Below are 25,123 nucleotides of genomic sequence, written 5' to 3'. Positions count from 1 at the left end.
CTCCCCAGGGCTGAGCTGTTTCCTAGGGGAGGGGCTGCTGTTCATCGCCCTGTTGAGTAAGAGGCCTAATGAGGGTGCTCACAGGCAGTGAGATCACCTTGTGTGCTGGGAGAGGAAGTGGTTCCAGCTGCGCCCTCCTCACCTCCGTGTTTTTAACACTCAAGTGTAATAAGCCACACAGCGCCTCTGAATCTACAACACTGGCTCTGACCAGGACTGCAGAAGGACGTGACCAAAGACCACATCTCGTATGGCTTTGGAGCCCTTGTTCATTTGCATACAGAGCTTAGCACTTTGTACCTGGTCAGTTTAGCTTCTAACCAGATCTGGGTCCACTCATTTCCTGCAGGACCTAACAGCTGTCCTTCCAGGGTTGCTTAAGTCACTCTGTGCTTCCTCTTAGAAAGGAGGAATCATCCTGATAAGGAGATGCCAAAGGTGAACTTGTCCAGGCCGGACTTTGAAGTCGACTTAAAGGCACAGGCAAGCTGTTCCCATCAGCGGCTTGGAAAAATTAGAACATCTCCCTTATTTACACAAAGGCTGGGCTGGGGAATATTAGCAATGGATAGCACCTTCCAGTCCTTTTCAACACAACAGGAACATAAAAACAAGATGGGCTTTGATAGGTATTTCCATAAATAGTCTTCCTCACCCCCACCCCCCACCCCACCACGGGGCGCTTGAGGTAAGGACCCAGGATTGCAAATTCATGCAGTACATGCATTCAGGGCAAATTCATGTGAGTCTCAATGTCCCCTCTTCCCTCGCCTTGCCCAGGGCTACAGAGGCTCAGTAGATTGGTTATTCCCAACCTCTTCCTTTCCCTCACTAGAAATCTAAGTAATTTATAAGGACCCAATCCTCGTTTAATCAAAACAGAGCATCTGGAGAGATTTACAAACAGGAAGAAAATTTATGTCCACAAAAGACACAAGTTTCCTGCCTGCTGTATAGCTTAAGGATGGTTTGTGCCAGACAAGTAGGAATCTTGATTCATGTTTAACTTGGTCAAATTATCTCTCTCTTAAAGTTACATAGGAATTCTTCCCCACAGAGGAAGATCTAACCACATCTGATTGCCTGACCAAAAGGTTTTTCTGCGTCCTCTGGGAAATCTGCCGTTCCCAGAGACAAGGAGGCAATTACTTTTTCATATGGAGATGTAGATAAACGGTGGAGTTAAGTCTATAAAGCGCTTGTGAGTAATGGAACTGAAAAGCCATTTGTGTCATAACAGAGAAACGAATGATTTGAGATTGTTTGGCCATTCCGTCTCTATGCAGGAAGGATGATAGAGAGCTTTGCCTCACAGACGTCACCCTTCGGATCTGAATCTTTATTTGTGACCGTGTGGAAATTCTAGACCTGAGGTTCTTCCTGAGAGTAGTACCCTGTACCACATAAGCCTCTCCAAAAGCAGGCTACCATCCTGGACCTCAGGCTGGGAGAAAGACAGGAACTGTACCAGAGTCAGGAACAAAGCCACTCTCCTAGATGTCCTCTAGGACATCTGAAAAGCAGTGGGACCAAGTCAGAGAATGGAGGAGGGGACCGGAAAGTGGATGTGGTTCAAGAGCCCCGAGGAGGGTACAGACTAGCTGGCAGCTTGGTGAGCAGGGTTCGGGTGAAGAGCTACAGCGGCCAGCCGCCAACACCTGGCCAAGTGTCCCTCCCGCTTGGACATTCACACTGCTGTATGTCCCCTCCCTTCCTTTAATGCCCAGTGCCATTGAGCCGTGACTCTTTGAAGTTTCTCATGACCAGTCTAATGACCATTTTAATGCAGATTCTTGCGGAATGATGGTGGTCAGCCAACCTACACAATCTCTCTTCGTGAAGAAAAGGAATGAGAATTGTTATCAATGATACTGGTCCATGGGAAGAGCATGTTAACGTTCCTTGTAAATGTAATATATATGAATTTTTAAGTGAAAAACTGAACATATTATTTACTTATTTTCAGAGATTTAAATTATAATAATCTTGATGAATTCCCCACTGCAATCAGGACACTGTCCAACCTTAAAGAACTGTAAGTAGGACAAATTTAGTGGGAGAACTATTCTTTGTGAATTTATATTAAAGTATGTTTGACTATTGCACCTAATACGACTTACTAGAAAAATTTAAAAGGTCATGTAAATAATGATTAACTACATCCAAAATATATTTTAATTTGCTTCTATCACCAACAAACGGCAGATAATCATTTTTTAATTTATAATGGATTTCTCTAATATATATATATATATTAGAAAAAAGGATACATATTTCTTTAAGCCATACTCTTTTCCTAAGCCACATTTTCCCAACATTTATGTACGTTATAGGTTTGATGAGAACTCTATCGGAATTCAGTTATTTGCTGAGCATTTCGAAAAGACAAACTTTCCTAGGTTGCATAGGACTGGATGAACACAATATATGTGCCTAGTGTAGTGCTAGATGCCTTCATATACATGATTTCATATTTTTTAATGTTTCATAAATCTTATTTAATTCTTAAAGAAACTCACCATTTTACTACAGTACAGCGAACTTTCAGCTATTAGGTTGCATGTATTGTCTTTCATATATTATAATTACTTTTCTTTGTACCTAAAAATGTGAATAACCTATGTAATGTTCTAACACTTGGAAAGGAAAATAAACACAGAGTCTATTCTCTTGGCAGAGAGACATAAGACACACAGCTAAAGGAGGTAGACAGCAGGGCTTGTTTATAAGAAAAAACCTCTATGTGGTTCAGCCTCAGGAAACCCCACACGGGGCTTAGCTGGGAAGTCATCATTGTCTGGGTCAGGCAGCCCCAAGACTGCCATTCACCTCATTCAGCCACAGGCCCACATAGACTAAAGACCATTGACTCTACCCCTCTGCCAGTCAGACAACATTAGCACCGACAGATGAGAATCAATTTGTTATTACAGACTCACTGGGCTGGGGCACCTTTCTTCAGCTCAGGAAATTTTGTCCTCTTAAGGAGATTACTTAAATCTCTGCTTCACTGCAGCTTAAGTCAATTTTCTCTTCTCCTGGCTTTAAATGGCGTAAAGAGGAGCGATCATAATCCTCTCTCCAAAGATGGTTTCCTCGGTCTCAAGTTGTTATACCATGATGCTCTATTGGATATTAACAGATGGATTTTCTTTTTATAGCATTAGGTTATAAGTTTCCATAAAGCACAGTTATTATTTTCAGATTCTTTATTCCTCTTTCCAGATGACAGCTTGTGATATCTTTTTCTCCTAGAGAGTACGTGAGGGCACAAGCATTTCAAAATGCATAGAGGAATTTAACCTTATCCTCTAGTTACTAAAATTGCTGATTATTGCCACGGGTTTGGTGAGGGGACTATTAAATGATTTTACCCCACAGGTTATTTTCTATAAATTAGCTTTTCCTCTCTTTCTAGAGGATTTCATAGCAACAATATCAAGTCGATACCTGAGAAAGCCTTTGTAGGCAACCCTTCTCTTATTACAATGTAAGTAGCCATAGTTCTTTTCGATTTTTCTATCCTGCAATATAGCACGAATTGCACTTCTTTTAAACGTAATACAATAAATGTTCTATATTTGCCCAAGTTTTGTCTCGGTCACTGTAGTGTACATGGAGATGTTTTGCTAAGTTTCAGCCAAATGCTGAAGCAATTTTAGAGATTCTTTTTCTTAGGACCTACAATGTGCATTGCCTTGTGTTTGGTATCTTCAAATGCCTCGTGTCACTGCACAATAATCTTATGAAATGCTTTTTTGCTTATCTCTATTTCCTAAGGAATAAAACTGATTTTTAGAGCATCAATGTCAGGGTCACCTAGTCATTCAGAACTTGAACCCAAGTATAGTAGAAACATAAATTATTATGTTCTCACCCCCAAAAAGATAAATATATGATAAATAGTTAACTACCTAGGTTGGGGGAATCCATTCACCATGTATACGTATATCCAATCACCACACTGTAAGCTTTAAATGTACAATTTTATATGTCAATTATACCTCAATAAAGCTGAAATAGAAATACATACATACATACATTATTATATATGATAGAGGTCCTTTACTGCAAGGAGGGGGAGACGAGGAAGACTACTGCTTTACGCTAAGTAGCCATTCGATACCCATTCATTCTCGAGTCCAAACACTGAGTTACATTTATACAAACTAGGATGCAATTCTGGAAAGGTGCATATGTTCTAGGAAGGTGTATATGAGGATCTGTATGCCATAATGGCATAAGATAGAGTTACAGCTTCAAAGTAGGATTAATTCTATGTTTCATATTTAGCACAAACAGAAAATTGATCCTGTGTAGGTACATATAGGAAGGTGAAAATACGTAAGTAATAGGCTGGCTCTTAAAAGACAACTGGCAGGTTTGGGACATAGTATTGGCCTAAGGTCATGGGTGGGGGGTCTGAAATATGGAGGAGAGTAAGGACGACTTCTGAAAAGGACTAGGGCACTAGTCCTAGGGCACTTCTTGGCAGATATTCCGCATCCTGTGCCAACTTGATAGAGAGGCTTTCTGGAGCCGTGTAGCATTTGTCACAAATGAGCTGGAATCCCAATTAGCCCTGGCGACTGAGAAAAAAAAATACCATTCATCATTTCTGAAAAGTTCTGACAGTATGTTGGCAAACTAAGGGGGTTAAAGTTTGTTGCCAGTAAACATTAGTTCTCATTAGAGAGTATTTACATACCGAGAAGTTGGCAGATTGCATTGCCTTTCTTTGCCCCTTCTTTCCTTGAAGCCACAGGACTGGTTTTCTTAATCACCCTTTTGATATGTTAATACCCCTTGAAGAGGACTAACAGCCCCCCAATACTTATTAGCACTTCTCTCCACTCTTTGCTGGCCTTGACTGTTTTCTCCCGGAAGCTCTTCTGTCCTTGCTTCTGCCTCCATGTCTATCTCTGTCACTACCGTCCCCGCCCACACTCCCCCCAACCCAGATTTCTTTGCTTTCCTTGTCCATTGGCTACCCAGGCCTCATTTCTACCTCTGTAGTCCCCATCCTATTCATAACTTCTTTCCATCCCCTCTGCCACCAGCCCCTCTGCTAGCCATTACCTCTAGATTTCTACCAGTCTAAGGCTCACACCCCTGCCTCTACCACTAGCAGTGTGCTCACCCTGGAAGCACAGCATCCATGTTGTCATTCTCTTGCTGTGAAACATACAGTCAGTGTTGTCTGTTTACATTAAACGCCAACTCCTTTCCCTGACAGTCTCAGCTTTCCACATGGCCCAAGCCAGCCCTCCTGACCCATCCCTCAATTACCTTACGCCATAACCCAGACCAACTAAGCTACATTCATAGAACAGATCCCCTCCTTTATTTCCTTTGCTCCTATGGTTCCGTCCCCTCACTATGCTTGTCGAAATTCTGTTTTCCAGGGTCCATTTCAAATGGCATTTTCATGAAGTTTTTCTTGACCTCATGAGAGAACTCCCTCCTGAGAACCCTATAGCTCCGCCTTGTGTTTGTGATCCTTATGCCTTACGTACATAAGCATGTGTATTCATAGCTGCCCATTGTACTTACATGCACAGGTATATGAACATAATTACATACAAACAAGCATATAGTGTAGATAAGGGATAATGTAATATTCTGAGGACAACTCCATTTTTAAATTGTAAGATGTATAGTCCTCCTATAACCGAAGAGAATGTAAAAAAAGAATATATGTGTATATATATATGCCTGAACCACTTTGCTGTACACCTGAAACTAACACGACATTGTAAATCAACTATATTTCAATAAAAATATTTTAGAAAAAGATTTATAATAAAAAGATGTACAAGACAAAACAAACAAAAAAGACCTATAGTCCAGCTCTAGCCCTTTCTCTTACCAGTTGTCTAATCGAAGGGAAAAGAAGAAGTCAGAGGGTGGGAGTACGGACGGGGATTTGGCATGTTGAGTGACAGCTATATCCCAGGTCCTGTGCCAGATGTTACATGTGCATTAGCTCTTTTAATGTGTACACAAACCCTACTACTAAGTATTATTACATTAGTTTAACAGATTAGAAAGTTGAAGCTCTGGGAGACAATGAGCTTACCAAGGTAACTGAGCCTCAGCTTCTTCCTCCAGAAATGAGGGAAATAGTACCTAAGTGTCTATGCCATGGATCTTATAAAGTTGGCAGGTGGATTAATTGAGCTCTAGATGTGAAAATGCTTTGTCAACCAGAGAGTCATATCCCCTTATTTGTTTGTTTTATCCCAACTGATTCCAAGCTTCTTTAGGGCAGGGACACCTTATCATTCTTATTTACATCCCCAGCATCTAGCATAATGCCAGGCACATAGTAGATAGCTAATGACAGCCTCCTTAATAAATCAGTCTTTAACTGCAAGCAGTACCTACCCTCATGCTTTGAGCATAAGAGACACCAATACATATTTGTTGAATTTAATTGAACTGGAAGGATGTCTCAGCTAAGAACTGTTTGTGGGACTCCATTGACCAGGCGGTTCAAATACCTTTACATTGAAAACATCTGTAAAACAAAATATTTTTGAAGTTCTAATAATGTCTTACCTTTTAGAGCAATCATTGATTTTTTTAAATCTAATGTTACAAAAACCCAGAGTAGCAAATTTCCTCTCAAATAATTTGAAGGATCCTTTGTGTGTGTGTGTCATAAGATTTGACCAGAGGATATGACCCTCATGTGACTATATAGAACTTCATCTTTCTTTAGCTAATGATATAACTGTCAGCACCTTGAACTACCTTTTGCCACTCAATGGATAGGCCACAGATATTGGAGGCAGAGGAAGAGCTTTAAGTATAACGGTAGTCAGTTCACTTGCTTTTCTCCATAGGAGCTGACATTCATATCTGCCTCGCTGTCAGAGATTTTCAATTTTATGTAGTATGGATTTCTCACTAAAAGTCTCATAATACGAATGAAAATACTTTTGAGGTTTACCTGAAACCAAGTAATCAAAATTACACAAGTACATTGAAGGCATTTGTTGAAATTCTGAACAGGTGTTCATTTGTCATTCAAGTTTTATACTAAGACGTTGGTCTTTGGATTTTTTCAGACATTTCTATGACAACCCTATCCAGGTTGTTGGGAGATCTGCTTTTCAACATTTACCTGAACTAAGAATACTGTAAGTGTTTATTTCTCTTACAGATCATTTTCCCTTTGCAAGGTTGCTGTGAAGACCAAATGAACATTTCAAGTGCTTTGAAATGGCCATAAAAATGACCCCTTCCTAGAATCTTCTCCCAGTAATACTCATGTACTCCTCCTTCTAGGACTTTGAATGGTGCCTCACAAATAACTGAATTTCCTGATCTAACTGGTACCGCGAGCCTGGAGAGTCTGTAAGTACTTGGGTAGGCTCTTGACTTTGCCCAGAACTTGCACTACCCTTCAAGCCTGACCAGTCTTAACATCAGTGAATCAAAATATGTCACTGTGTGATGCCTAAATACAAGAATGATGTCTGGTTTGTGTTTCAACAGGACTTTAACTGGAGCACAGATCTCATCTCTTCCTCAGACTGTCTGCGATCAGTTACCGAATCTCCAAGTGCTGTGCGTGTCAGTAAAGCAATAATGTTGCGTAAACGGGGGTGAAATGACCAACATTATTTCAATAATCCTTTAAAAGTGGAGAAAGTTCTTTCCTCACAGGTTTTCAGGAGGTCAGGCCTCCTTTGCCTGCTTGGGGCCAGGGAAGTGGCTCTCAGATGTGACCCTGGTAATAATGGCAACGACGTACCCCTTGTTTCCAAGTCCCAAACAGTCTCCCATTAGAGTTTCAACTAGCACACATTTCCCTTCAGAAAATGGATATGAACAAGCCAAAATAACTTCATTGCCCCCAGCCCCAAATCCCCTGCAGAGCAGGAAAAAAAAAAAAAAGAAAATCATGGATCAAAAACCCAATATGGATGCCAAAATGAAATTATCAGACCCACACAGACCTTGATAAAGGCAACCAAACATTCTTCCGGTATAGTTGCTGGTGCCATGTTCTAATGTTTCATCTAATGGCTAAACAGCTTGCATATGTTATTTCTGTTGAGTTAGGGCTTTTTTCCTCTGCCCTTCCCACATTTTACAAAAAGTAGTTTATAGGAACTGGGAGAGCCTTGTTCTGACCTTCCATGTTCAGCCTCCCCCCTCAACGCCCTGTGAGCACCTTCTCAAGCACTGCTGGGATGTAGTGAAAGCACCCTTAGTCTCTCGCATGGCTCTGTCCTCACATGGCAGACTTCTGCGGCAGTCGAACGCCTGTGATTCCACCACAAGCTTTCCGGAGTAACAGAACTACAAGCAGCTCTACAAATGTCAAGTGGAAGAATGGGAACATTCTTCAGTGATTCTGCCTTCCCCTCTCCCCAGCCCACTACGTCACTTTCAGGCCGCAGTTGCTCAGTGATAGGAGTCGCAATAAACCACATAACAGCCTTAAAGTGAGTCGTTCATGTATAAAGGAAGGGGATTAAGAACAAGTCTCCTCTTCCTCACCTCGTATCTCCCTAGAAGGTATAGATACAGGTGAGGAAAGAGAGAATTAGGGAAGTAAAGTACATCTGTCAAAATCACACTGCAAGAAAGGAGCAGAGTTCGAATTCAAATGCAGATGGTTTGATTGAATAACTGGGAGAACAAGTATAGACACCAGGTGGTGGAAATCTCAGGAGCCGTCTTTGAATTCTGCCCACCACACCCAGAATAAGCATAATTATCCTCATTTCTTCAGGAAGCTGGCTCGGTAACATGACCAGGATTTCACATACTGTAACTAATAAATAGGGAGCCAGTATTTAAATCCCATCTGTCTCCAGTATGTCACACAGCGAATGGTAAACCACCCGGGTCTAAAGCTGCATACACCGAGGCTGACTGGCGAACTGATTAAGAGCAAAAGCTCTGGGGTCTGTTTTTCTGGTTCAAATCCGGCCTCTATGCTATCACAGTATCTTGAGCGAGTTATTTATCCCTTCCGGGGCTCCATTTCCCAGCCTATAAAATAAGAGATGTAGCCACTTCCTTCAGGGGATCGTCACGAGGACGCAATAAGTTACTACACGTCAAACACTTATACCAGCACCTGGAGCACTGTAAACTTCTCGACCATGTTAGCTCTTCTCATCGTCTTCTCACTTCCTTTACACCATTATTCTTTCCTGGAGTGGAAACCTAGAAAGGCCTGAAAGACAGCAACTGCATTAATGACAGTATCCGGCCATTTTCAAAGCACGTCAGCCTGTAGCGTTGATTTGCTCTTCACAACAACCCTGCAAGATCAGCAAAGCAAGTATGTTCTCATTAAAGAAGAGAATTGAAAAAGACATCAATGCTTCGTCCAGCATATCAACGAAGTAGAATTAAAGTTGATAGTAGAACCCGGGGTCGTGACATTTACTCCACTCTGCTTTCTGTTCTGGAAGTACAGGTCTGAGAGCTCTCTTCCTTTGGCTGCGTCATCCACTGAGTAGCTGTTACATGAGGCAATGTCACTGTACATGAGCGATTTTGCCTCCAAGTTGCTTCTTCTCCATGGGAATGACTTGACTGTGTGTGGCTTTCCCCACTTACTAGCTGGTGATCTTAGTCTTTGCTTTGTATGGGAATCAACACAAATGTTTCCTTCATAAGGTGACCACAAAGATTAAATGAAATAATTCAGGTCAAGCTGTAAACACAGTGTCTATATATAAGAAGTGCTTGATCAATGCTAGCCATGAAAATCATTAGGTAATAGGTAGGAAGGTGGTGACACTGTGTCTTTATGTAGAAGAAGGTTCCATGTACCCTCTACTAAGAACTACACAGGAAGGATTGTTCCCCATGCTGTCTGTGGAAATGAGTGAACCAGATTATTATCAGCTTTGATAATATGTGTGTCCATTTTATCACATTCACTACTTTCCAAAAATAAACACCATATTGTTAATCAGCTGTATTTGTGCATAGGTGTGGGGCATTTTTGTTTTGGTTTGGTTTGGTTTGGTTTGGTCTTTCAAATCTCTAGTGTAAACTACAAATCTGTGTTTGCACACAGCTTTATCTGAATGATTCATGTGTAGTAAATTGAACTGTATTTCTACTTAAGTTCTATTTATTCAATAAATGTAAGATAAAGTGATCAATTTCAAAAATAAAGTAATTTAAAACCCTCTCAGAAAACAATATGGATTTTTCAGTTTCATAGTGGTGATCTGGTTTTAAGAATTAGAATCAGGCATGAAAGTGAGTTAGTTGATTAGCTGATAACTTCTAAAACAAGAGGCAAGATTTATATTTATATATATATATATATATATATATATATATCTGTTACTTTATCTACCGGCTTTCTTTTTTTAAGCTTTCTGCAAATTACCATGGCTTGTTTTAGATTAGTTATATTATACTATAAATATGTCCAGATGTTTTTGTTATTCTGTAATTTGTTGAGTTTGGGCTGAAGACTTGCTTAGATTCTTTTTCCCCCCTTGTAATGATTGATTTCAAAGTTAGTGCTATGTTTTGAATTGTTGTTGGGATTCTTTTTCTGTTGATTAGAAAAGAACCAACAATGATTCTCTCAGCTGCAGATACAGCAGCTCTTAGAAACAGAGGCACAATTATTTAATTTAATTTGTACTCATTTCTGTAAGATAATAGCTAGAACATTGTAGATCATCACTAACAAAACATAAATAAATTCATTAAGTAAATTATTTAAATCAATTAAAGAAGTATAACAGTTACATTTCAGTTGACATCTGAATCTACTGCTTAATCTAATAACGCCTATGACTGCCTGCCGCACATCAGGGCTGGGGAAAAGTTCATAGTCTGCCTTTGGGAGCTAGATCATGGTGGAGGGGAAAAGAGAGCAAAGCATGTTTCCTTACAATTAATATGTAACAGATTTTTCCCTTTTGTACCTTCTGTTTTTCAGAGATCTATCTTATAACCTGCTAGAAGATTTACCCAGTTTTTCAGTCTGCCGAAAGCTTCAGAAAATGTATGTCTGTAAGAGTCTCTAAGTCACCAAGCGCAAACCAAGAGCCAAAACTCACATTTCCAGGGGTCATTGGTTTGCTTACCCTGTGGTTCACTGGGGAGACATGTGATGCTTTCTCTTCTTACACACAGGAGCTGTGACTGTATAGGATGTCTGTAAAGTTGGGAGACATAGACGATATTATTTTACCATGCATTATACTATAAGTAAGGCATTTAGTATGTTGTGGGTTTTTTTTTTTTCCTAACCTGGTATAGTAATGAACTGGGTTTATTTGAGCTTTGGAACTTTTTGGAACTTACACCTCCAATGAGTGGCATTATTTTTGTTTTGTTTTGTTTTTTTTCCTGAACACAAGTGAAGCTCATATGCACGGCATTACGTTTTAATATGGGGATACTTTTGTTGGTATGTTTGCTTCACAATAGTAACCTTCATGGGAATTCCCTGCCGGTCCAGTGGTTAGGACTTGGCACTTTCACTGCGGGGGCCCAGGTTTGATCCCTGGTCTGGGAACTAAGATCCGGCAAGCCGTGCGTGTGGCCAAAAAAAAAAAAATTTCTATTCTAAACCACAATAGTAAGCTTCAGAAGAGGTGCCGTATTAGTCATATTTCAGGTGCCATTGATGCCACTTATGCATGAAACATTTTAGAATTCCTCTCTGAAAATTGCCTCCTCCATAAAACATCAGCGTTGTTGCTTTATAGTCATGCTTTGGTTTTGGTCAAAACAATACTAACCATCTATCCTTTTCTGCTTAATTTTTCTCCGAATGCCTTTGGGCGAGGAAGGGAGGGGGGAAAAAATCCACCTTGAAAGGTAACAACTTGACACTCCTGAAGACCCTCCAAGGACATAAGAAAGACTCAGAGGGCAGAGAGAGGCATGCTCAAGGTGTTTGAATGATGTTGGCATTTGGAATATAGCTTCAGATTCACCCAAAGGGAAGAGCGGCTTCGAAAGAGAGGCAATACTTTTTTATGTGGTTACATTGCAGTGTTCTTTTTTAAACAAAAAGAAATTTTTCTCAGTGTCACTCGGTAGTCGTAGTTCATGTGTTCCTGTGACCGAGGGCAGGTGACCCCTCTGTAAAAGTTCTCTGAAGACTAATCTTTGAAACCTGTGGCTCCGAAATGAATCTTTGGAACCTGTCATTTCAGAGACCTGCGGCATAATGAAATGTGTGAAATTCGAGCCAACACCTTCCAGCAGTTGTTTAGCCTCCGCTCTCTGTGAGTACTCTCTCGCGGCAGCTTCCCCAACATCGAGCACTTTTTATCTCTTTTGGGTCTTCCCCTAATATTCTCTTTTCACTGTCTACTTGTACTGGTGGGCCTTTGTGCATGTATCTGCTAGGAGAAGGCAAATATTTTGCTCATGACCATTTCCAGGAACAGGTTCAAAAGCAGTAAATTTGCAATCTGCCCTCTGCCAGTCAGCAGACGTGAAACTCTGATAAAGAGGAAGGAGGCCAAGCTATTGAACTGCCTACAAAATGTGTTTCTGTTCCTGGCTGGGAATTGGCGGAGATTGTTCTGCCTGCAAAACCGGGGTGACCACACAGTTCTTCCTGCCTGTTTTTCTCTCCTGGTCAAACAGTTTTTCAATGTGAGTCTCCCTAAGTGCTTAAGAATCACCTGGAGGTGACTAAAAAATGCAGAGTCCAGGTTCTCACCTGCCTCATGAGTTAGACCCTCTGGAGTAGGGCCTGAGAATCGGTATTTTAACAAGTACACTAAGGTTTAAGCACAACTGTCCTGGAAAATGCTTCTGTTGCTCAGATGGCTAAGATTTGTAAATATTAAATTCCACTTTATGATTGAAAATACCATATATTTGACATATATTATAGATACTAATATATTATATAAATGTATAATATATTATATATTAATATATAATAGATTATTATATATATTAATATATATTGAAAATACCATAAATACCACTCCACTCTGATGTGCTTTGCACATTCTGTGCTACAGGACTCAACACTCAGCACTGCCATCAGGTGGACCACACACTACCTGAAAATACCATATATTAACCATAAGTTTAAAAAAAAACGGTAACAGATTTTTTTGTGCATGACAGATTTTTTTCCATCCCGAAACTGGATTTCTGTGTAATTTTGGTGAACGATGACAATATGTAATGTTTAAACTGCAGGATGGTGTTAAAAACCCTTTTTTCCCTAAAGTTTTTCTTAACATTTAAGAGACCATACCTTCATAAAATAATACCATTCCTCAAAACATTTTAAATTCACCTTGGAGAATCAGTTTCTCCCAAAAATTCACTTTGAAAATCATCTTGCTCTGAATTTAATTGTGTTGCCCTTTCCTTACTTTTGGTCTAAAATCGGCTTGTGAAGTTCTTTAACTTTTTAAAATAAATGTGAAACAAAGATATTGTACATTACCTACTTTTATTACCTGCCTTGTCCACCAGGTTGGAGTTGTGGCTCTTTCCAAAAGTTAGTTCTTTTTCAAATATATCAAAGGTCGATATATTTGATAACACTGTGTTGTACAATTGAAATTTGCTAAGAGAGTAGAACTTAAATATTCTTCACCAGACACCCATGGAATCACTCTCCTAGATCACTGTCATCACCCTCCTTACCGGACTTTCCACCATCAGTCTTTACCCATTCATCTCATTCTCCAAAGAGAATCTTTCTTAAGTAGAAATTGAATCACGTTACTTCCCTGCTTCAAAAATCTTCTGTTATTCCCCTATTGTCTTCAATACCAAAACCAAACTTCCAAGCACCATCCTTCAGAATCTGATTCCAACCCCCTGGAACACCTTCATCTCTCACCCACCAGTTCCCAGTCCCTTGACACATGGACCATTGTTTCTCCTGGTCCTGTCGCCCATTGGATTCCTCCCCACTCTTAACCTGCCCCTGTCCATCCCATAAGAACAACATCTCCTGTCTCTGAGCCCTCTCTACTCTGATGTGCTTTGCACATTCTCTGCTACAGGACTCAGCACTCAGCACCGCCATCAGGTACACCACGCCCTACCTGAAAACGACAAGAATTTTTTCATCTTCTTATCCCCAGCATCTAGTGCAGGTGGCAGGGCTTGCAACCCTCACTGGACACGTATTTGATGATGTCAAATACGTGATGTCTTCATCACGTGATGAAGATGTCATCATCGTGTGATGATGTCTTCAACAGAAGACAGTCTCCTGCCCAATTCCCATTTGTAGCTTTCCCACTCCTTCCATGCCATTCCTTCCCCTCGTTAGCTGGAATTTTCTTTTGTTCTGCCATTGATGAAAGGAGAAAACTAAAAAGGCTTCCAGTTTGCCCCAGTTCAGGGGCCTTTCAAATGAGAATGTATATGTTCTGTGAATACCATTTAGCCTAGTAACTCAGGGGGCCCAACACCATGAATAAATTACTTTTCTGTGCTAGAGAAAAGTTGACAGTGATCACTTTCAGTTTCCTCAAATGTCTACACTTTAGTTCCCTTCTGAGTTATGAATTTTAAAAATATGAATTTTAAGTTCATTGCTCTTTTTCTAAAATGTGGAATTTCTTATTCCTGTAAAATTATCTACATTTCATTACATATATGTCTGTGGAGGGAAGGGGTGAGTGAATTTTATTTCTCAATAAATTGTAGATTTTGTTATCAAAGGCTTTTATTTCTAACATATGCTAGCCCCTCTCTTCTTCATTTCCCAGTTAAGAATTAAATGTCCAGGGGCTTCCCTGGTGGCGCAGTGGTTGAGAGTCCATCTGCCGATGCAGGGGACACGAGTCGTGCCCCGGTCAGGGAGGATCCCACATGCCGCGGAGCGGCTAGGCCCGTGAGCCATGGCTCCCGAGCCTGCGCGTCCGGAGCCTGTGCTCCGCGACGGGAGAGGCCGCAACAGTGAGAGGCCCGCGTACCGCAAAAAAAAAAAAAGAATTAAATGTCCATTCTCTCTATTGGGAATTTTTTTAAAAAGTATCTCTGTGTTTCTTTTAAGGCCTGACATACATGGACAATGTACACAAATTTTTGTTGAGTTTCATTACATATCCGGGGACATTTTATAACTTAAAATTTACTTGCCTGTCAGAGGAAGAGCCTCAGAAGTTCCTGTCTCTTCCAATTCCCTGACCCCTACTCATCTTAGAAATGCCCTAATAAAATTTTACAACCATGTTAAAGTCAACTTTTTAGCAAGAAGAGAGTAAAATCTAAAGTATCCACCTGAAGGATTTTCCTGGATTGATTTAAACAAGGTTGCTTTAAAATTCTCTCTTTCATCATTTTATACTATTAATATCTGCCTCTGAAAGATGATTTGATAAGTTAATTGCTCCTGTCCTGAATGGAAATTACATTTTGTTAGAAGAATGAATATATATGGTAAAACTTCACACAGTCTTCTTTTATATAATCCTCTCACTTGCCTTTTTTTTTTTTTAATAGGAATTTAGCTTGGAACAAAATTGCCGTTATTCACCCCAATGCATTTTCCACTTTGCCATCTCTAAGAAAGCTGTGAGTATTTCATGACTTGTTTATGGCATGTCTTTTAATAATTGGGCCCCATCTGATTAATCAAAAATGTTGGTTTTGCTGAAAAAGCCCGAGTGCACAGAATGCCCAGCCCTCAGTGTCTCCTGCACTGGAGCTGGATCACACCAGAAAGGAGCACCCCACTTCCCACCCCCCGCCCCTCCAAGGCCATGTGCGTCCTTATGTGGATAAATGACGATCTGGGTGACAGCTGGTTCTGGTGATTGAGGTGAAATTTTCCATTTTTGCTGAGCCATCAGGTGGAATGGACTAAGTAATCAGTTCAGTTCTAAAGGTCTTTCATTTTACAGTTTGCCATCTTGACTAATAGAAAATCTTCCTGTCCATTTTTTCCCTCCCTTTCCATCTCTTGCTCTTTCCTCTCCCTCTCTCCTGTGTCTCAGAGACAAAGAAGGAACTGGTCAGACAGAAGTTATGGCGAGAAGGAAGAAGATAAACCCTCAACAATGTTTTCCCCCTCACCCGTAACTTGATCTAGTCAGCACCACTTTTCAAATTATGTGTAGCACCCTCCACTTGATTTTCGATGTCCCCATCTGGCAAAATTAAGCTGAATGTAGAAATTACAATTTGGGTGTGATTAAAACATTTTTCTCCTGCAATTCTGATGGTAAATAGAAGAGTCGTTCAGGAGCTAAAACCAAAATGGTTCCTTTTACCATTAAGAGGAAGGACCCTGCTTAGAAGTTTTTATGGAGCAGTTTAATCATCTTTAGGTTGCTTTTTTAACATAATCGTTTTATGCTAACACAGACTAAAAGCCAATTGTTGTTTGATGTTTTGCAGGGACCTATCATCCAACCGCCTGTCGTCTTTTCCTGTAACTGGGTTACATGGTTTAACTCACTTAAAATTAACAGGAAATCATGCCTTACAGAGCTTGATATCATCTGAAAACTTTCCAGAACTCAAGTGAGTTTGTCATTAAAACTAATAAGATACATTTGTGGTCATGTGAAACAATAGACGTGTTATAGTGGTTTTCAAAATTTATGGGACTCTTTTGAATTGCATTTCATGCCTTCAAGTCCCCCACCCCTGGGGCATTGTTAGGACAAGCCCTGGAGTGGGAGAACGTGTCTTCCTGACCACACTTCCTTCCTTCTTCAAAGATGCCTCCTGGAACCACAGAGTTCATGGAAAGAGTTTGAAAACCATTGATCCATGAGATACAAACTAGGACATGTAATTAAATAACATTATAACATAATTGTACTCCTGTTGACATGTTTAAATTCGTCTTGCTTATGTATATGTTCTAATAAAATGTACTAAATTAATATTTGCTTGAGGAAGTAATGCTCTTTAAAACCTGTTACACTTATTAGCGATAAAGTCCCTTGAAAGATTTTATATATATATATATGTATATACACATATATATATTCTGTATATATATATTAAACCACAGTACTTTTTACATACTTTAAAACCATAACCCCAAAAGAGAGTTTAGAAAATAAAAGAGAGGAAAAAAAGTCTACAAATACCCTTAACCAAAGTTTTATGTTATTTCCTTCCAGATTTTGTTTCCAATGTATTTTTAATTGTTAGAATTACAGTACGTATACAAACTTATATCACCTTTTTGTCACTTTACGTTATGTCATACCATAAGCACTTTTTAATGGTGTTACAATTTTCCTAACAGTCATTTTTTAATGTTTTTATTATGGAAATTTTCAAACTCAAAAGTAGAGAAAATAATATATCCATCACTCAGCCTCAGCAACTGTCAACATTTCATGGCAATAATTTTTAATAACTCCGTTGTTATGAATAGCACGGTAATCAACATCTTTATGCACATAGTTAACACTTTAGATTACTTATTAAGGCTAAGATCCACAGGCAAAATTATTAAGTGAAAGATGAGCACTATATTTAACAATCTATTTCTTTAAGTGTGTGTTTTTGTTTGGTTTTGTTCATTCAAAGGGTTATAGAAATGCCTTATGCATATCAGTGCTGTGCATTTGGAGTATGTGAAAATGTCTATAAAATTTCTAATCAGTGGAATAAAGGCGACAACAGCAGTGCAGATGACCTTCATAAGAAAGATGCTGGAATGTTTCAAGTTCAAGGTGAGAGCTGCTATGTCACTGTGATGAAATTGTGTCTGAACGGGGCTTGAAAAGTCATCGAGCAGATCATCTGAACTCCAAACAGGTCCCTATGTAATCTCTCCAGCAAGTTGAGGATCAATCCCACTTTTTAAAGATTCTTAGAGAAAGAGAAAACTCCTTTAGGATTCATTCTAAAAAGTCATCTTTTCTCTAAGGGATTTCTTAATACTTATATTTACAATTAGATCCCTTTTAGCACATATTGTCCTCAGGGGTAAATATTAAAATTGATTATCAATATTTTCATAAACTTTTTTGAGGGCCTAATCCCTGTGGATAACTTTTTCAAACATGCTTCTGCGCTTTTTTCTCCAGAAAATGCAATCTATTTTTATTCTTAAACCCCAGTGGGGAGTGGAGGATATAGACATTTTAGATGCCTCCATATTTCAGCAGAAGGGCTTAAGAATCCAACTTCTTATCCAACTAATCCTAAAACATTCTCCCCACCTACCCCCGACAAAGGCTAGCTGTCAGGAAAGTGAAATGAGATAATGTCTGTAAAGCACTTGGCTTTCCTTGAAGCAAGACCTGACTTAAATAGACAACAATGTACCTCAAACCACACCTGTGGTAATGAGGCAGTGCTCTGGGCAGCCCCCAATTTCCTTTCCCTGCCAACCTTGCAAGTTTGCACAGAGTCTAAATAGACTGGCTTTTCTTCCTTTGGGTCTTAATGATTTGTTGATTCCCAAGTAAGTACGATTCAGTCTGTCTGCACATTATCTTAACTTTTCTTCCTGCACACAGACCTGATTAAGGAGCTGATATTATAGCTAGCCTTTGGCTTTTTTATTTTAGGCTACAGCATATGTCTTGCTCTTGTTCTTGCTTTCATTTTTGCTTTTTCTGCCTCACCCACCCTAATTTCTACTATATTTATTCAACCCTCCCCCCCCCAAAAATAAACAATTAGAGTGTCTACTGTGTGCCAGGCACTGTTCTATGCCCTAGAGGCACACAATGAACGAGAGAGACAAGGTTCTTCGTGGAGTTTATTTTCAAGGACAATGATTTGCAACCCTGGTCCATATATTGTAATCACACAGAAGCTTTTAAAAAACACTGGTGCCCAAACCTCACCCCAGACCAATTAAATCAGTAAGTGTGTTAGATCACAAAACTCCTGTTTCATGGATAGCTAATCCAAGCACCAGTTACTTGATTTGTCCTCTGTTAAGCAGAATTCCCCAGAAAGATTGAAACTTACTAATTCTCCCTCTTGTACTCAGAGAACACAGCTCAGAACATTTGCACTATAGCTATCTAAGTGTTAGAAAATCGGATAAAGTGGTTCTTCCACTGAACGGAGAGGCCCACGCTCTCTGTCTAATTTAGGTCAGTGCAATTTGGGGCCATTGTGAGCTCCAGGGAACAAGAACAGAATGAGAGAGCTTCGACATTATGACAGGGAGTCCAGGGTTACTGTCCCTTGCCCCCAGTTCTGCTGAAATTCTGTCATATAGTAGCTTGAGTAGAACATCCCAAAGCAATTTTATAATAGACTTGCAAGAAAGCCCAGGGAAAAGTGGGATGTCTGACCCTCAGTTCCCTTTGTGACATTTCATGTCTCTAGGGCAATCCAGGACTCTCCTCCCTGGAAGTTGGCCCCTGAAAAGAGAGACAGAACTAATCATTCCAGAACTAATCGTTCCAGAACTTCTCATTCCTGCAGATGAGCGTGATCTTGAAGATTTCCTGCTTGATTTTGAGGAAGACCTGAAAGCCCTTCATTCGGTGCAATGCTCACCTTCCCCAGGTGAGAAAGGCATCAGACCTGCTCAGCAGCAGTACCCACCCTTAATTCTGAGGCCATCAGGGACATTTGGCTACACTTCAAGGCAAAATCTGTGCCATCTTTGCAGCTCATCAATATCCCACCCCATGGGGACCTTTAAAATACAAATGTTCGTTCCCTGGAGTTGGTCTCCATTCATAAATAGGATCTTTGTAGGAGACTTTTGATTCAGATTAATGGAAATGAAAGAACCAATCTTATAGTTAGAAGTATATGTAATTTTAAAAATAATATTAGCTATTTAGTCTGGTATGCAACAGTCTTGCTTCATGTAATCACTGATTTTTGACAGTGATTTCTTGTAAGTCTTCTCTAAATAGCTATTTGGTTAAAGCAAATAATAGTTTTAGAGATAAGTAAAAACTATATATATTATTCACTTAATTGTTTGTCCCATTCCCTGAAATAGGATAGACCAGTTGAAAAAAAAAAAGACAGCTGGGGAGGGCTGATATTTTATTTTCAACAATTTGATGGTTCCTTGCACCTAAACGTCAAATGTCAATCTAAACCTAAGACGACATTCTCATGAAATGCACCTTCATACTTCCTCTTCTAACATCACTGAGTATTTCCCTAGGATTCTCCTTCCCTGTTTACAGAACCTTTTTTGAAGCATTCTGGACAAATATCATAAAACGCCCAGGAGGGACTTCCCTGGTGGTCCAGTGGTTAAGACTTCGCCTTCTAATGCAGGGGGTGCGGGTTCAATCCCTGGTCGGGGAGAAAAGATCCCACATGCCTCCAGACCAAAACAACAAAACAAAAAAAAACAGAAGCAATATTGTAACAAACTCAAAAAAGACTTTAAATATGGTCCACATCAAAAAAAAAAAAAAACTTTATTAAAAAAAAAACAAAAACCAGAGATCTGACTTGTTACCTGGCCCTCACATTGCTGTATTTGGGGGACCTGAATCCAGTGATTTAAACTCCCCGGCTCCATTTCTCTGGGCATAGCTTGAAAATCTGGGCACCCGGTATGTTCACCTTTACATTAAATAGTGGTTTAATAAAGTGGAGTGTGCCATAAGGGAACTGTGTGTTACCATGGCTGTTACTGGTCTCTATCTCTTGGTGTCCTAACAAGAGAGACAAAGAGGTAATTTGGCAAAAGTTGTGAACACTAATTTGATACCCAGTCTTTTTCTTCCTTGGACTTCTAGGCCCTTTCAAACTCTGCGAATACCTGTTCGGTAGCTGGCTGATCCGCATTGGAGTGTGGACCATAGCAGTTTTGGCCCTGACGTGTAATGCCCTGGTGACTTCAACCGTGTTCAGAGCCCCTCTGTACATTTCCTCCGTAAAACTGTTAATTGGGTTAATAGCCGTGGTGAACATGCTCACGGGGGTCTCCAGTGCTGTGCTGGCTGGCGTGGATGCCTTTACTTTTGGCAGCTTTGCGCAGCACGGTGCGTGGTGGGAGCAGGGGGTCGGCTGCCAGGTCGTCGGGTTTTTGTCCATTTTTGCTTCGGAATCCTCGGTTTTCCTGCTTACCCTGGCAGCCCTGGAGCGTGGGTTCTCTGTGAAATGCTCTGCAAAATTCGAAACGAAAACTCCTTTTTCCAGTCTGAAAGCAATCGTTGCGCTCTGCGCCATGCTGGCGGCGACCATCGCCGCGGTTCCTCTGCTGGGCGGCAGCGAGTACAGCGCCTCCCCGCTCTGCCTGCCGCTGCCCTTTGGGGAGCCCAGCGCCACAGGCTACATGGTGGCCCTCGTCTTGCTCAATTCCCTTTGCTTCCTCGTGATGACCATTGCCTACACCAAGCTCTACTGCAATTTGGAAAAGGGAGACCTGGAGAATATTTGGGACTGTTCTATGGTGAAGCACATTGCTCTGTTGCTCTTCACCAACTGTATCCTTTACTGCCCGGTGGCTTTCTTGTCCTTCTCCTCTTTACTGAACCTCACATTCATCAGCCCTGAAGTAATTAAGTTTATCCTTCTGGTGATTGTCCCCCTTCCTGCATGTCTCAATCCCCTTCTCTACATCCTCTTCAATCCTCATTTTAAGGAGGATCTGGGGAGCCTGGGAAAGCAAACCCACTTCTGGACAAGATCGAAACACACAAGCCTGATGTCTATTAACTCTGATGATGTTGAGAAACAGTCCTGTGACTCAACCCAGGCCTTGGTAACCTTCACCAGTGCCAGCAGAGCCTATGACCTGCCTTCCAATTCTGGGTCACCACCAGCTTATCCAATGACCGAAAGCTGTCATCTTTCATCTGTGGCATTTGTCCCATGTCTCTAATTAATATGTGAGAGAAAGTTTTCAAAAATTGAAAACCCAAAAATGTGAGGTTGAGTGTATCAGAGCAGTAACTAAAAAGAGCTGAGTTGAAACTTGATTTAAAAAAAAAAAAAAAACCTCTCAGTGTCAAAAAGCTGATAATTATTGATACAAGAGAGTGAAAAATAAGTCTAAATGCTGCTTATATAACTTGTTCAAGCTATATAACTCAGTCACACTCTTCAGGTAAGCCTAAAATATATATAAATATTTTAAAAACAGATTGAACTGTTCAAAAAATTCTCCATGATTTCAATTGAATTCTTTTTCAACTCACTTGCTTACGAAAGGGGTTTTAAACCAGAGAAACCCTTCATATGTGGTTGGAGGTATTAGGAAAATAAGAGTTTTTAAATGGCCTACATTACTAAGTAATGGTTGTGACCAGTAGGATTTCATTTTAATGACCATGTGGAGATGTTTTAGTACTGCTTCACCTTTCCTCAGAAAGGGTCCTTCCAGGTCACCAACACCCCTGTGAATGGATAACTAAGGCACTATTAACTTCTCATTCACAGTCACACCATTCTTAGAGATGCTAGATTTTATGTATCGGCACTTCCACCCTCAGTGGAATAAAGCTGCTTACAAATACTTTGAAAGGAAAATGAACTTAAATTCATAAATTGCCACGAAGGCAATGATGTACAGATGAGGTCTTGTCTAATTCATTTTTAACCCCTTGGTGCCCAGAGGTTCGAAGAAAACTCCATTGCCGGCAATGGACATTCGCAGAAAAGACGGTAAGCAACCCGGGAGTATTTTCCCCCTGGGTGAGTGCACGTTTTTCACAGGAGGTTTTGTCACTTGATTCAAACTGATGTGCATCATAAGGTAACAATCAAATGCAGGCAGAGCGTAAACTAAATCCACTGACATAACTTCTCACAGGTACCTCTAGTAGCTTTAGCAACAATGTCTGAAACCACTTTTGACTCAACAGGAACTCGGTAATATATTATCCTGTTTATTTAGCTTGGTTTTAGCTATGTTGTCTTTGGATCAACCTACCTGATGTCAAGAACATGACTTCTCTGCTTATTCCATATTTAATACATGTGTTAGGTATTGTACAAGGCAAAATTATTAAATATTAAAGGTCAAAGGATTAATTAATAATTTCTATTATACTACATTAGCTTCACTACATCCAAACCAAAAGACTGTTAGGTAGATTTATTTTTATATAAGCATGTTTATTTTGATCAGATGTTTTAACTTGGAATTGAAAAAAATACATTTATGAGATGTTTTATAAGATGTATAAATATAGAACTGTATTTATTACTATAGTAAAGATTCAGTAATACTAAGGACCATGATAATAAACCATGTACAGTGGCATATTCTTCCATATATATTGTGTTTCTCTGCCCATTTTCTTTAAATTCATTAACTGTATGTAATATATGTAAATGTATATAGTACCTGTAAATAGACTCCAAACTTGCTTTTCTATTAGGTACAAAATAAAAGAAATTTGTAATAAAATGTGTGACTATAAAACAAAATATTTTCAAGTGCTTTATTGATCCCATAGGCAAATACATGGTGTCCTAAATGTTTTGAGTTTTGAGGTTTAAATACATTTGCTATCTAAGTATTTGCACTTCGGTATTTTAAGTATTCTGGACTTGTCTTAAGAAGTAAATCTTTCACAAGAACAAATCAAAATATCTTTACCAACTCCTAGATTGTTTTAACTATGACTGATAAGCCATTTCTGTCATGACAAATGACTTGGTGAAGTTCACTTTCCCCAGTGATAGTTTGGACTTCATAGCCAGAATCTACTTCTTTTGCAATGTAAAAAGAAAAAAACACAATTAGAAAGAAATGCATAAATAACAAACCAACCCTAAAATCATTCAACATGAACATGAGTTTTCCATAAATTTTTCCTTTAAAGAAAACATATTTTATGACCATGTCAAGGCCAAAAGATAAATACATGTGATTCTCGGGGCACAAAGAAATACACTAGTCCCCTTTAGTTCTCATCCCCCAAAACATAAGAAATGAAATGATTTTTCTAAACACCTAGTGCTAGACCCTCCCAGCTTCGATGATGATTCCTGCTCTGCCCGTACAAATTGTAAAATGAAACCATCAAGTAGTAGTTGAAGCCTCAGCATTATTGCTAAGATGAACCCATATCGACTGAGCACCTCCAGGGTACCTGGCACTGAGTTTCCCACCCATCCATCAGATATAATCACGTGCTTCAACCTAACCTACTTAACAGGCATCCAGTGGGATCCTACTATGCAGTCTACACTTTGTCTTCAGCTGAAACAAGGGCCATAACATGATCTTACTGCTCTTAATCTCATACCTCTTAGCCCAGGCAGCTGATATGAAAGTTGCCTCAGAAGCGGAGGATCTCAGTCTCTCTTCTCCACATACTTGCTTTTGGGTACCCAAAGTTAGGAACGTCCCGGCAGCCCACCCCTCCCTTTCTCTCCCACTCAAGAAAACGCAAGTCAGTGGTGTGACTTTTTTAAAGGAAAAAAAAATCCACTCTTATTTCTTTAAAAATCCACAAACTCTGGGCTTCCCTGGTGGCGCAGTGGTTGAGAGTCCGCCTGCCGATGCAGGGCACATGGGTTCGTGCCCCGGTCTGGGAAGATCCCACATGCCGTGGAGCGGCTGGGCCCGTGAGCCTGTGCGTCCGGAGACTGCGCTCCGCAGCGGGAAAGGCCACAGCAATGAGAGGCCCACGTACCGAAAAAAAAAAAAAGATGTTGAACTCAGATTCTACACTGATTCATTCATTTCAGACACAAGTTCCAGCATGTTTGACCCTTGCAGCCTATTGAGGAGGATGATAACAAAGCTTTAGCTTGTCTGGGTTCAGAAACAGGTAGAACATACATGTTATGAGCTGGAGAAGCATTGTGGAATATTGTTCCTAACTCTAGCCACATTAGGACATCACTTCCCATTCTAGTTAGGATATATTAAATGGGAACGTTAAAAACATGCTACTCCATGAGGACAGTGAATCTAATGATATGGGCTGGGGAAATGATAGTTCTTCAAGGAATAACTGAAAAAAAATGAGAATGTTTCACCTGGAGAAAAGGCTAAAGGAAATCATTTGAATAATTGAAATTTATGAAGTACTTTCTTTCATAGCAGGCCAAAGAGTAAAATGATTAAGTCCAGGAATTTGCTGCCAGACAGAACTGTGTTCAAATCCTAGTCCTATGACTCTGTAGTAGTTGGCCAAGTTATTTAATTTTTCTCAGCCTCAACTTTCTTCTCAGTAAAATGGGAATAATACCATCAGCCTCATAGGATTAGGAGTATTAATAACTCAGTGTATAAAGTTCTCATTAGTGCCTA

General features: G+C 40.0%; 1 protein-coding gene across 3 annotated transcripts in view; it reads left to right on the top strand.

Moving 5' to 3' along the window:
* LGR5 (leucine rich repeat containing G protein-coupled receptor 5) overlaps positions 1–21,814 on the top strand; it is a 119,006-nt gene extending 97,192 nt beyond the window's left edge. For 2 of the 3 annotated variants that reach the window (XM_065886666.1, XM_065886664.1), the window contains 12 exons: positions 1,967–2,035; positions 3,419–3,490; positions 7,074–7,145; positions 7,294–7,362; positions 7,504–7,575; positions 10,940–11,005; positions 12,168–12,239; positions 15,448–15,519; positions 16,345–16,470; positions 17,497–17,642; positions 19,360–19,443; positions 20,649–21,814. In XM_065886666.1, the coding sequence (XP_065742738.1) occupies positions 1,967–2,035; positions 3,419–3,490; positions 7,074–7,145; positions 7,294–7,362; positions 7,504–7,575; positions 10,940–11,005; positions 12,168–12,239; positions 15,448–15,519; positions 16,345–16,470; positions 17,497–17,642; positions 19,360–19,443; positions 20,649–21,736 (2,008 nt within the window). In that variant the 3' untranslated portion in view covers positions 21,737–21,814. The remainder of the gene's footprint in view (positions 1–1,966; positions 2,036–3,418; positions 3,491–7,073; positions 7,146–7,293; positions 7,363–7,503; positions 7,576–10,939; positions 11,006–12,167; positions 12,240–15,447; positions 15,520–16,344; positions 16,471–17,496; positions 17,643–19,359; positions 19,444–20,648) is intronic. The other variant, XM_065886665.1, reaches the window with a different exon arrangement.
* Positions 21,815–25,123: the final 3,309 nt, after the last annotated feature.

The sequence above is a fragment of the Phocoena phocoena genome, chromosome 11 (assembly GCF_963924675.1).
Source record: "Phocoena phocoena chromosome 11, mPhoPho1.1, whole genome shotgun sequence".
NCBI classification, from domain to species: domain Eukaryota; kingdom Metazoa; phylum Chordata; class Mammalia; order Artiodactyla; family Phocoenidae; genus Phocoena; species Phocoena phocoena.
Note: the sequence above shows the minus strand (reverse complement) of the source record. Positions and strands in the feature narration are given on the sequence as shown.